General features: G+C 39.8%; 2 protein-coding genes across 2 annotated transcripts in view; one reads left to right on the forward strand and one right to left on the reverse strand.

The window, feature by feature from the left end:
• The window catches only part of LOC144772318 (uncharacterized), a 429,171-nt gene that overhangs the window by 226,333 nt on the left and 190,238 nt on the right, over nucleotides 1–12,600 (forward strand). The gene's annotated exons all lie outside the window — the stretch shown is intronic.
• The window catches only part of LOC144772319 (uncharacterized), a 197,283-nt gene that overhangs the window by 124,296 nt on the left and 60,387 nt on the right, over nucleotides 1–12,600 (reverse strand). Inside the window, 2 exon segments of the mRNA XM_078656556.1 lie at nucleotides 437–1,544; nucleotides 1,547–2,300. Coding sequence (XP_078512682.1) covers nucleotides 437–1,544; nucleotides 1,547–1,643 — 1,205 coding nt within the window. The 5' untranslated portion in view covers nucleotides 1,644–2,300.

The raw sequence follows: 12,600 nt of genomic DNA on the forward strand, positions 1-12,600 counted from the left end.
GATTTTGTAGGTATTGAACACATCTGGATGTGTTAAATAGCTCAACCTTTGTTACATTTTGGCAGGTCAAACATGCCAATGGTGTTTACAGTATCATGTGGATTTAGGTACGTTAAAGACAAAAACATGCATGTAATTCCCCATAAACTTGTAATAGGTCTTACTTATGGCACCTGATAAATACATCATATATGTACCACATGGTATCAGTATTTATCAGGGGCAATAAATAATGACCCAACTCTTATCAGACCTTCAGTACATCAATTTGATTTCCTTCCTTAATCTCTTCTCAGGTGGGGTGATAGATGATCCTTTTCCTTGAAACAGTTGTCACATTAAGTAAATAAATAATGGTTTCACCATTGTAAATTATATCAATTGGCATTGGTCCTACACATGTAGTAAAGATGCATGGCTTCTCAGATGTGTCAACAAATTACCTTTTTGAGTGAAAGCTTTAGAACATACAGAACATTTATATGGTTTCTCACCAGTGTGAATCCACTGATGTATCATCAGGTGTTTCTTTCTAATGAAAGCCTTCTCACATCGAGAACATTTATACGGTTTCTCACCAGTGTGAATTCTCTGGTGTGTGGATAGGTTATCTTTTCTGCTAAAATGTTTCTGGCATTCAGAACATTTATATGGTTTCTCGTCGGTGTGAATTCTTTGATGTATTATTAGCTTGGCGTTCGGGATGAAACACTTGACACACTCGGAACATTTATGTGGTTTCTCGCCAGTGTGTTTTCTCTGATGCATTACCAGATGTGTTCTTTGACGAAAATCCTTATTACATTCTGAACATCTATATAGTTTTTCCCCAGTGTGAATTTTCTCGTGTGATGATAATTCAACCTTTTGCTTGAAAGTCTTGTCACATTCAGTGCATTTATATGGTTTTTCTGCAGTGTGAACCTTCTGATGTTGCATTAGTTGAGGTTTGGTTTTGAAACCCTTGTCACACACAGAACATTTGTACGGAGTCTCACAGCTGTGAGACATGTGATGCAGCCTTAAACTTCCTTTTCTACTGAAAGCCTTGTCACATTCAGAACATTTATATGGTTTCTCCCCTGTGTGGATTTTGAGATGAACTGAAAGACTACTCTTCAGCGTGAAAGCCTTGTCACATTCAGGACATTTATATGGTTTCTCCCCTGTGTGGATGTTCAGATGTTTTCTCAGATATGCTTTTTGACTGAAAGTCTTATTACATTCTGAACATCTATATGGTTTTTCCCCAGCTTGAATTCTCTCATGTGATGATAAATCACTCTTTTCCTTGAAAGTCTTGTCACATTCAGAAAATGTATATGGATTCTCCAAAGTGTTATTTCTGTGATGTAGTACAAGTTCACCCTTTTGATTGAAAGCCTTATCACATTCAGAACATTCACATGGTTTCTCACCATTATGAGTTTGTTGATCTATTTTCAGCTGTGCCTTTGTAATGAACGTCTGGTCACACACACTGCATTTATATGGTCTTGGTTCAGTGTTTCCTGACTTTTGTCCAACGAGAGAGCCATTTGTGAAAAACCTTTACATTTGAGACAGTGAAATGTTTTTTCTTCAGTAGGATTTTGTTGGCCAGCCATCAAATGGCTTTTTCTAACAGACGGCTTGGTAAACATTGTAGATTTATTTTGTCTTAGTATGCTGAGATCTCCTTGATGTTTTCCTAATGGGTATTTATATAGAAATCGCTGTCACATGTAGAGCAATTGTGCGCCTCCTCCATAATGCACACATTATGTTTAAATAAGGAATTCCTTGTAATAAAATGCTAGAGACACTGGGCTAATCTGTGTAGCTTCTGTGTATGTCCAGGTTAGTACTTTCAAGTTAGTTGCAGTTTACTTATACATATAGATGAAAAATAACCTCTCTACCTTCTGTATTCTTAGCAATAGTATTAGAACTGCAAAGTTGTTTTCCTGGAAATATTTATTACATGCTGTACATTTGTGTGGCCTTTCGCCTTTGTGGGTCCCTTGATGGATTAGAGTTCCTTGGAATGTTAATTTGTAGTCATACTCATGAGATACTCCTTACTCCTTTGATGTGACGTACTATGTCAAATTCATGAGGCCTCCATTGGGGTCTCCTACCAATTTTGGTTGTTTGCGCAAGAAGCACACATGGCTAGCAAGTACATAGAGATTCTTTAGTGGAATAAAGTCTCCAAAAACTGTTTCGTATTTTTCAGGGGGCTAGTGTCTCAAAAGTTAAATTGCAGTTCCTAGTGTCCACGATATTTCTCTATTGCTTTTTTTCTGGATTTCTTTCACCTACGGAACAAAAAAATATATATAAGCATTAGCATTTTATGAGCCAAAAAATAAAAAAATATCAACATTAAAAAAATCTATTTGTTTTCCAGGAATGCTTCTGTAAGTTATAGTCACGAGGCATTAGCATAGAACTAGTATTAACAATCTGGTGAACACAGTATTTTATTCATTTATGAACCAAAAGATTTGCAAATTGGTAATGAGATCCAAAGCACATTGCTAGTCATCCACTAACAATGTTCATAACACTTATAATAGACACCGAGATATATGTAATCCAATTACGAAACACATAATAAGAAACATAGGTACAATTGGTAATGATGACTGCTGACAAAATGGATTAAAACAAAAACCTGTATGTGTAATCCAATAATTACGGCATGAATTGACATGGATATAATAACATTATCGTGAAATGGCGATATCCACAGAATTTATTGAGATGAATAAGAAAGCTTCTAAGACATGTATTTATTCCAGTTATTTAGGAGTACAGCAATACCAACTACAGTTTTCTAGTGCTAAAGAAGAGAACGCTGCAGCCAGAGATTAAGGTTTTATTGAAGAAATTGCCAAGTTTTTAGAAGGTTTGTACAAACAAGGTTATCAAGCATCAATCAGAGATGTAAAGGAAGAAAATTCCACAGTTTGGCAACAGTGACAGTGACTGAAAAGACACACACACTTTTTCTGGGATTTGCAATTGGAAGGCTGAAGAGGAACGAAGAGTTCAGATTAGAGAGTACGAACACAACAACTCCTTGATAAATGTTTCCATGTATATTTTTGTGACAGATCGAATGTCCCAAAAGCACAACATAAAACTCAAACAATGATATGTAATCTAAATTGCGGAGCGTGGATATGCCAAAAACAAAGATACCTTCTAATCCATTGATCAGAGCTTTAAGTAACACAAAACCTAAGGGCCTGATCTAGTGTTTGGCAGTCGAACTACCAGTTGCCAAACTTAGAGATCACTGCCGGCCACACAGTTACAGTCAAGGTACTCAACATGTGATGTATTCCTATAGGTTCTGAATCGATCCCCCTATTCCTGACCCTATTCTGGTTAAACTAACCAACAAGTTAACTAGCAGTCAGCCCATGAGGCAAGGAAAACCCCCATGATGCAGATACCGTTATCTGACGCAGTCACACTACGGCACAGGAACGTGTTATCTGATTAGGTCATAACGCTTGAGATCTAATTAGACAAGCGATATTCCTCCAGCCCCTGATAAGGCATACGGAGTTCTCATAACAAATCAAACCTATGACAACCTGGAAAAACCGTGCGGCCTTTGTTTTGATTTCACAGAGAACTTCAGCAAAAGAATGTGCTAACGAGCAAGTCGTATGACATCCTTATTGACGTATCTATGTCCATCCTTACGTCAATCTCGGCACCTTAAAGGTATAAATATTACCGATCTTGCCCTATGCAAACACACGCGTGGTGACGAGACGGAGCAGTCATACTTGCCGAAGCCCAGAGCAGAGCAGACCCCGCTGGCAGCAGCCCCGCCTTTCTGACGCGCTGAGAGAAGCTGTTTTCTCCTGCCGAGAGACCCAGCACCGGCGCTTCCGGGTAGCCCTCGCAGGCAAGCCTGGAATATCGAGACCAGAGAAAGAGATACCATTCCTCATTCATCCTAACTTCCAGGTACAGAACTGAATAACCCCTCGCAGAGAATTCTTTAGTTATTCACTTGGCAAAAACAAACTTAACTTAAACTGTAACTTTCTATTCCCGCCCACGCATTAGACTTAGGTCAGGTACACGGGGTAGGCGTATTTAGAAACACCAGTTGAGCACGTTTAGTCAAATGTATATGTGTATGTAATATATTTTAATCATTTTAAACATCATATGGCTTAGAAACCATATCAATGTTTTTACAGTATTACTTTATACTATTGCTGTTAATGTATGCACTTTACTTAACTATAAGTATTGCAATAATATCGATCCATTTCTCATGTATGAGAAAAGAGACTGATCAATAAATAACACCTTTTTACTGAACACGCCCGTCTCTTCCTTTTCTCTACAATCTGATGAGACTAAGAATGCACGTACTGAATGAGTAAAATAAATTGCCTTTTGTTCACACGACTCTCGAGATTTACTCTTGATTAGGGGAGAGCAAAGTTGTCATGTTCTATGGTTGTCAGAAACTAAATCCCTTCTTGTCTAATCAGGGAAGTTAAGTCCTCCTTGAACATTCGAGAAAGTTTCTAGTGAACTCTGAGCTAAGCTGGCAAACCCAAAACTTTAAGTCTAGTATCGACAGTAGTAGACCTAGTTAACGTCTGGCCTAGGCCTTTACTGCTGTAGGTATTATTCCAATGCGCAGAGCCTATTGGGATGATAGGAACTACACTACATGGCGCCCAACGCGTTTGGAAAGGGCGATAAAACTAACGTAAGACATTTAGAGTAACTCAGTCGTGCTTTCTCACTCAGACCCCTTTTCCCACAATACTCCAAAGACGTCTGGAGTGGGTGAAAGGTTATATCCGCCAGACCTCGCAGGAGGGAACTCCTATGTATGGTTCTTGGTATAGTCAACGTTGAAGGATACACTGTTCCAAAATATTGTGCATCTAATCTTTGTTTCCATAAGAAACCTGATCTGCAAACAAAAAGAATAACCTTCCTAACAGTAAAATGTCAGAAAGTGATGACGAAAGAGAGGCAGTTAGATTAGCAACTGAACTCGCAGCAGCTGATGCTACCATGCAGGCAGCAGACGAGGATATAATACTCATCCCGGTCATCAAAAGGAAATCTATAACCATAAAACTTATAGAAAATGGACTGACACCTAGAGGTGGCACAGTCATATTCGTAATTGAGGCACACGAATATCGGCAGACAGAGGTATACTATTCATGGATACATTTTCCAGCAGCAAATGCTGTAACAAAGTACTTCCACTGTTACAAAATAGAGGAACCTCCTGAAATGTACACTCCTTTCGAGGAGGTGGAAGTACCACTCAAATTTCAAGAGCACCTGCTCTTATTTGATGGCGCCCTAAAACATAACAATCACATCACCAGGCTCGGTCCTTTAGGTAGACCAGGAGCAACGTGGCCGGTCCTAGCCGGATACACACCACATCCAGACATCAATGGGATGTCTATAGCAGAGCTGTTAACACAGCTAAAACAATTAATAAAAATTCATAGACAATTAGTACAGTATGTGATGCGGACTTCAACAATTCAGCCAGCGATTAAAATTCCACAGCTGACCCCTCACCAGGGGAACACAAACAAAATTACACCACAGAACATCCAGTCCTGCCTAGGTAAAGTACTGACTAAACGGGAACAAATACCATTCTGGTTGGCACAAAAAATTACCCAAATAGAGGCGGTGTTTCCTGACACCACCCCGCTAGAAAAACACAGGATTCTGACTATATGTCTTCCAATGGGAAGACATATAGTCAGAATCCTGTGTTTTTCACATTGAGGACTGTGACACTTGGGGTACAGTCTTTGCTTCTATCTACACAAAAACGCACGGTGTTCCATCCATTTCGGTAATACCAGATGTGCTAAAACAAATTCAAGACGAATACGGTCCAGAACCAGCTTTAACTCTTGGTATGAAATTACTAAAAGACTTCAAGCAGGTCTCGGCTATATTATTAGCCAACATAAAGGGAGAAGCAGCAAACGTGGCGATCCGCCAAAGGTTAAAAGAGACAGATATAGCAGACCAACCAGCTGAAATTGCCAGAATCATAGAAAAATCCTATGAGGAACTAGGTAGAGATAGTTTAGGTGGAATACCAGTAAAACCACAAGTGACTGAAAGTCCTGAAAAAATATTTTTTAATAATAATTCACCAAAAAAAGAACTGGGATGGAAACAAACAATCCAATCCTAAAGAAAAGAAATTCCAGTCCAGAGGAAGGTCTCCTAGGCGAAGAGAGAAATCTCCAAACCAGAGACAAAGGTCACCCCAGAGTGACCCTTCTGGGAAAAGATATAACCTTAGAAATAGGGATAATATAAAAAAGCCTGATAGATATCAAGACATTGATACACGTCCCTCTCAATCTTTTCAGACTTCCTCGCAGAAATCGGAAAGAAGAGGACGATCAGAACAAAGAGAAGAGCACGCCAAGTCCAAAGACAAGGAACCTGCTCAGCTAAAAAAGAAATTACAATTTCCAAAAAAGAAGGTAGCCAGTATCAAGGTAGTTAACAATGCCGAGAATACTGAGGACACAACTGAAAAACGGGGAATGGGCTCAGACAATGCTAGACAGCGCAGCAGAAGTGAGCATAGCTCGCAAAGTCCTTATGAATCATCTGGAGACAGTGGACACGAATGAATATCTTCAAGTGGAAACTGCGGACACCAGGGTTAGCAGACCTCACAAAATATACGAGATAACATTACGTATAGAGGGAGATAAGACTAGGAAAATAAGGGGACTATTTTGGGATAACCTGTCCAAGGGCTATGACATCCTTCTAGCTGAAAAAGACTGGCCACCAGAGTTTGTTAGGGAGTGCCCTCATGGCGAAGAAATAATTATGCCTGCCTTCTCAAATCATATCCCAATTCATAAAAAATATACACTTGCTCGAAAGTGGGCGGTAGCTCTAGCTCCTGCTTTATATAAAAATCATGTAGGATGGGATGAGGACTCACCTCCTCACAAAATCCAGTTAAAATCACAACCTACTGCACAAAGGCAGTACCCAATTAAGCAAGAAGCTAAAAAACAGGTAAATGAAATACTAGATCAGCTAGAATACCAGGGGGTGATTGAAACTTGCACCTCACAAATGAACAACCCTTTGTTTCCGGTCTCCAAACCAGACAATTCATATCGTCTAGTTTTGGATTACCGACACCTTAACACATGTTGCAAAACATTTGCAGTGCAAAACTCACATAGTGCTGCACTAATGAATAACATAGTGCGCAAAAAATACAAAACAACCTTAGACATCTCTAATGGATTCTTTTGTCAAAACATAGCACCAGAGAGCAGATATTTAACTGCATTCTCAATAAACGGCACTCAAAAGCAATTCTGTCGGTTAGCCCAGGGGTACAAGAACAGCCCGGGGGTATTCTCAGCAAGAGTAACAGAATTACTACAACTATATGATGATGAAGCATTATCTTATGTCGACGACATTTACTTAACAGATGATGACTTGGATACTCACTTGAAGAGAGTGAACACCATAATACTTGGGTTCGCTGCAGAGGGTTACAAATTCAACTTTAAAAAATCCAGAATTGCCCATCTGACAGTCCTGTTCTTAGGATATGAGTTATCAAGTGAAGGCAAAAGCCTGGCTGACAATTTCCTAGAGAAATGTGCCGTAATCCAAGCACCTAGATCACTAAAAAACCTACAGTCGATTCTTGTCTTCCTAAATTTCGGAAGAACATACATTGCAAATTACGCAGAAAGGGTCAAACCCCTTTATGATCTGATAAAACCAGATTTTAAAAAATCCAATTGGACTCAAACACACACAGAAATTTTGAGATCTTTACAAACAGACATGCTAATTAAAACAAAATTAGAAACACGTGATAACACACGCAATCTTGTGATTCGAGTCATCCCAGGAAGAGGCGGATTCACATACCTGACCTCTAATGAGGGAGAAAAGGTACCAATTGCATTCAAATCACACTTGTACACAGAAGCTGAACAGAAATTCAGCATTGAAGACAAAATTGTTCATGCAGTTCAGACCGCAATAGCTAAAGAAAAAGACCTAGCTGACGGTAGACATATCACAGTCAGAACAGCAGAATCAGCCTTTGAGGCACTAACAACACCGTGTAATTTACCAACAACAACATTGAATCCGGAATGGATACAATGGGTGAATTCAATTACAACGGACAAAGTATACTACTACTTTGATCCAGAACTAGAAGAATTAAAAAATCTAGAATATGAAAAAACATTCCCTCTGCCAATCGACATTCTGCCCTTACGACACTACGCTTGTGTAATCTACACAAACGGACATGCTCAAACCTCCGTTTGGGGAGAACAAGCATACAACCCCACATGTGAGATTACAAAAGAGGTGTGGCGCGGAGGTAAACTAAAACCTCTATTAACAAAGACACACTCAGTAGAAACTAATTCAGAACAACAAACTGAGATATTAGCTTTGAAAATGGCGCTAGATAATGCGGATCGCGAATTCCCGACACTTATAGTGTCCGATTCATATTACTGCGTCAAATCATATAACAGCGATTTGCAGACATGGATTCAGAAAGGTTACAAAGATGACACAGATTCACCAATAAAGCAGAAACTGCTCTGGGAACAAATAGCTCTTTTACAAAAAGAACTACCAAAGACTCACGTGACACACTCACTGAGTCATCAGCGTGATGGCGTTCACGTTGCAGGGAATTCATTGGCTGAGACAGCCACAGCGGCAGCCACTAAATCGGCTCCCGTAGTTCGAAAAAAGCGTACATTAAAATACATTGACGGTGAAACAGTGCTGGCGGTGAAAACGTCATCAAAAGGCGACTGCTCAGCGTTACCGATCAACTATCCACTCCATTACACATACATAATCGATGCAAACTCCGTCCCTTTTGCTCGAATCCCTGGAGTGGGGGATAGAGTGATTCCAAACATGGACAGGAGAAACTTGTTAATCGCAGACGCACATATGGGCGAGGGTCTCAGACACCTCAAACTAAAAGATTCTCTGGAAGAATTACAATCAAGGTACTGGTGGCCAGGCATGAGCCTGCATCACACCATGTTTGTAAAAAACTGCCCAAACTGCAACAGAAATCGCAGTGGTGAGAGAAACGGTATAATACCGTGGAGTCTCACTGCAGATAATATCACCAGTAAGAAGCAGGGCTTGCGATTAACATATACAGGCTAGTTTCCACTTATAATGTAGATCACCAGCACTCGGCTGACGTCTGGACTGTTATACAAAGATTTGCGAGTCTAAATGGCATATACGCTAAGAGCATGCTACGTTTGACCATTGTTTTCACTCTAGCCCTCCAGCCTGAGGGGAAACATGGCCAAATGAGCATAGCCCAGCGGGAATCTTCTCACTTCCTTCCTGAGGGTACGGGATGGTGTAAAGAAAAAACCAAGGCAGAAAGCAATCTATAACGGAAAAGATATTAGGTTCGGAAGCTGGGTGGGTCAAACATCTAATAAGTGTCCAACGTAGTCTAAATAACTTGCCAAGAAATTCTCTGAAGGGATTCAGTCCGTACGAATTATTATTCGGAACTAGGATGATTATCTCTGACCTTGACAGTCAGACTTCAGTGGTAAAAGAAAAAAGCTTTGATATCAAAGACCGTTTGGCTATTTTACAGGACTTGAACAAAACAAGAAAAGACCTGAGCAACATAAAGTTGAAACAACAGCCAACAACCACTGAAGAACCACCACCTGTCCCAGCAAGACCTGTCTGGATTCCAAAAGTCGGGGATCTAGTCAGGGAGAAGATCGCGGTAAAGAAGGAATTTGGGCCTTCTTACAAAAAAGCAGTTCCTGTCTTGTCTGTCAACGGGACAAGATCAGTTGTACTACCGCCGCTTGCTGGTAAAAAGGAGAACCGAGTTGTATCCATCGACCTGGTAAAACCACAATCATGTGGCCGATAACAAACAGTAGGCCAAGTGGACTCCCAATAAGTAGCAGAACACCAAGGTTTGCTACCAGTACAGAGGTCCTAACAAAGAGGCTCATCACATTCGAAACGCCTACAGAAGAACAACAAGGACTATGCAACAATGCAATAGAACTCAGACCTCTGAAAACCCAAATAAAAACATTTAGCAGAGACACACCAATCTATAATGAAGTACCAAGTGAAAATGCAAGAAACAGAAATCCTGAAGCAATTGGAACAATTGACAGAACTGCATCCGGCTACTTCATAAACTTCGATGATTCCTCTGAAGGCTTCAGTGAATCAAAGACACAGCCATCATCAAAAACCTTTAAAGACAAAGCTAAGGAACTTTTGAAACAACTGAAAGAAACATATCTGATTTCTCCATGGATTGAATTTTGGGTGGGTTTTGGTGCATTTATCCTCATACTTTGGCTCATCATGGTACTTACTTTGGGACGCTTCATTGAGGGAAAATATGCTAAAATGGACACAGCAAGTCAGAATATCAACTTGATCCTCAAACCACACACATCTTCACACGTCGAGAAAAGAGAACTTTCTTCAGCCAACTTCACAGCCAATCCTATACCGGGTGGGGTAGCATGGGACAACACTGACTATGACATTTATGGTCCGGTCGAGATCCTGAAATATCCACACCAAATTAAGATCTCCTTGAGTGACTTTGTGAAACCAAACTCATTTGCTGATGATTGGGACTTCGAAAGCATTAATAATATGATGTCTGATTTAGTAATGTCTGCTAAATTTACCAAACATGATTATTTGCAGGGTTCTACAAATTATGATAGTATGTATTGCTATAACCACTATGGTAACCATTTTCTACATAAATCTGCACAACCTAGAAATGTTTTAAATTATAATCAATGGGAACATTGTGCTACACCTCCAAAAGGGAGCTCAAGAACCGTTTATGACAAATATTCATACTTTTCAGGTTTTAACACAAGCAATGCTGAAACATTTTATTTTAAATTGTCGAACAAGACAGGGATGAAAACAATGATAACCAACACAAAATTGATATATTCAGACTCATTTTTTGAAAAAATGAATACCTTTGGTTTTGATTATTGAGACAAAAATGTTGAATTGAAAAGTGTTTGGGGTACAAAAGAATGGCAAGTACAGGGTATAGAAGCTTTGTTTAGAGCCTGCAAGATCCCAGAACAAATGATATTTTTAAATGACACTGTTCAACAAACCACCTGTCTTGGCTTAGCCAAAATCAAAGATTTAAATAAACCGTCTATTCCAAAGCCAACAATGTTTAGCAATAGCTCTGATACAGATGAAGAGATAGACGTAAACCATATATTAAACCAAAACAGAACACATCCTGATTGGAAACAATGGTTGATCTGGCCCACAGATACTAATAACTGTCAAGACAGATTCCTGAATAAAACACAGGGGTTCAAAATGACCAGGCCAGACCCTAGATATCCCCAAAGACATCACCCAGGGATAATAACCAGCTACAGTGTGGGCAAATTATGCCTTCAATGGCTACAAACTTCCACACTGGCAGAAATTAAGCAACACCTAACTTTACTTACTGATGGTGCTGACTTGCGTGATTTCATTATGGGACCACGCAAACAGCGTCAAAAGCGTTTCATAGCAGCCTCTGTATATGCAGCATACAATGAGGCCTGGAAGTTTACTCAAATTGAAACAGCAGAGAGAATACGGGAAATTGACCGTATTAATTTGGAAAAATCACTTTCTGTAGTGGACAATGGGTTAATGACTCTGTCCTCCAGAATTTTTTCTTTGGACAGCATTGTGTCTTCAGCAATCAATATATTATCGCAAGACTTACTGTTGCTACAACACGGTCAGTCACAATTGCGTTCTATTGTACAGCTTGGCTGGACGTTACAAAATCTGCGTTCAGGCTATGTGCCTTGGCGTTTAATCAACACAACGTCATTATTCCAAATCTTTAACCTTACTGATAGACAAATCAGTATGGCGCAAAAGGGTGCTGATTATACAATCTTGAGCATTGAAAAACTAGAAAGATTACCAGTGACAATGTCAGAACGACCTGTCAGTGAATGGATAATACATGGAATAATAAATATTCCAATCTCAACCTTCAGGTTTCAATACTGCCAAAAATATATACAGGCTGGCATGTACGAAAAATTGGGAAAGGGGTACATTAAAACAACATGGAACCTGCCCTATTCACATGCATGTGTCAGTAATAAAGGACAGAAAGTGTTTCTTAGTGGCAATAATTGTGCGATGTCACTAAGCGGCACACTTCTGTGTAACGGAATTAGTTTGCATGGAGCCTGTGAAGGGAATTCATACAACCTTTCATGTCACCAGCAAGGCGCACCTGCAACTGAGATAGAACCATTCTTTCAAAGACTCTATAATGGGAGTTACATTCTAATTGTAGACCGCAGATGTTGTAGTCTTATGCCTGGGACTCCTTATCTAGTAACTACGACTGCGAAGGTCAAGTGCTGTGGACGCTCATTGTTCCCCAGCTCCTTTCCAGACAGGGAGGCAAGGGCATGGCCCAATTTGAAAATTACTTCTATTCGAATAGATACTTTAAGCAGAATG

This window comes from Lissotriton helveticus, chromosome 8 (assembly GCF_964261635.1).
Source record: "Lissotriton helveticus chromosome 8, aLisHel1.1, whole genome shotgun sequence".
Lineage (NCBI taxonomy): Eukaryota > Metazoa > Chordata > Amphibia > Caudata > Salamandridae > Lissotriton > Lissotriton helveticus.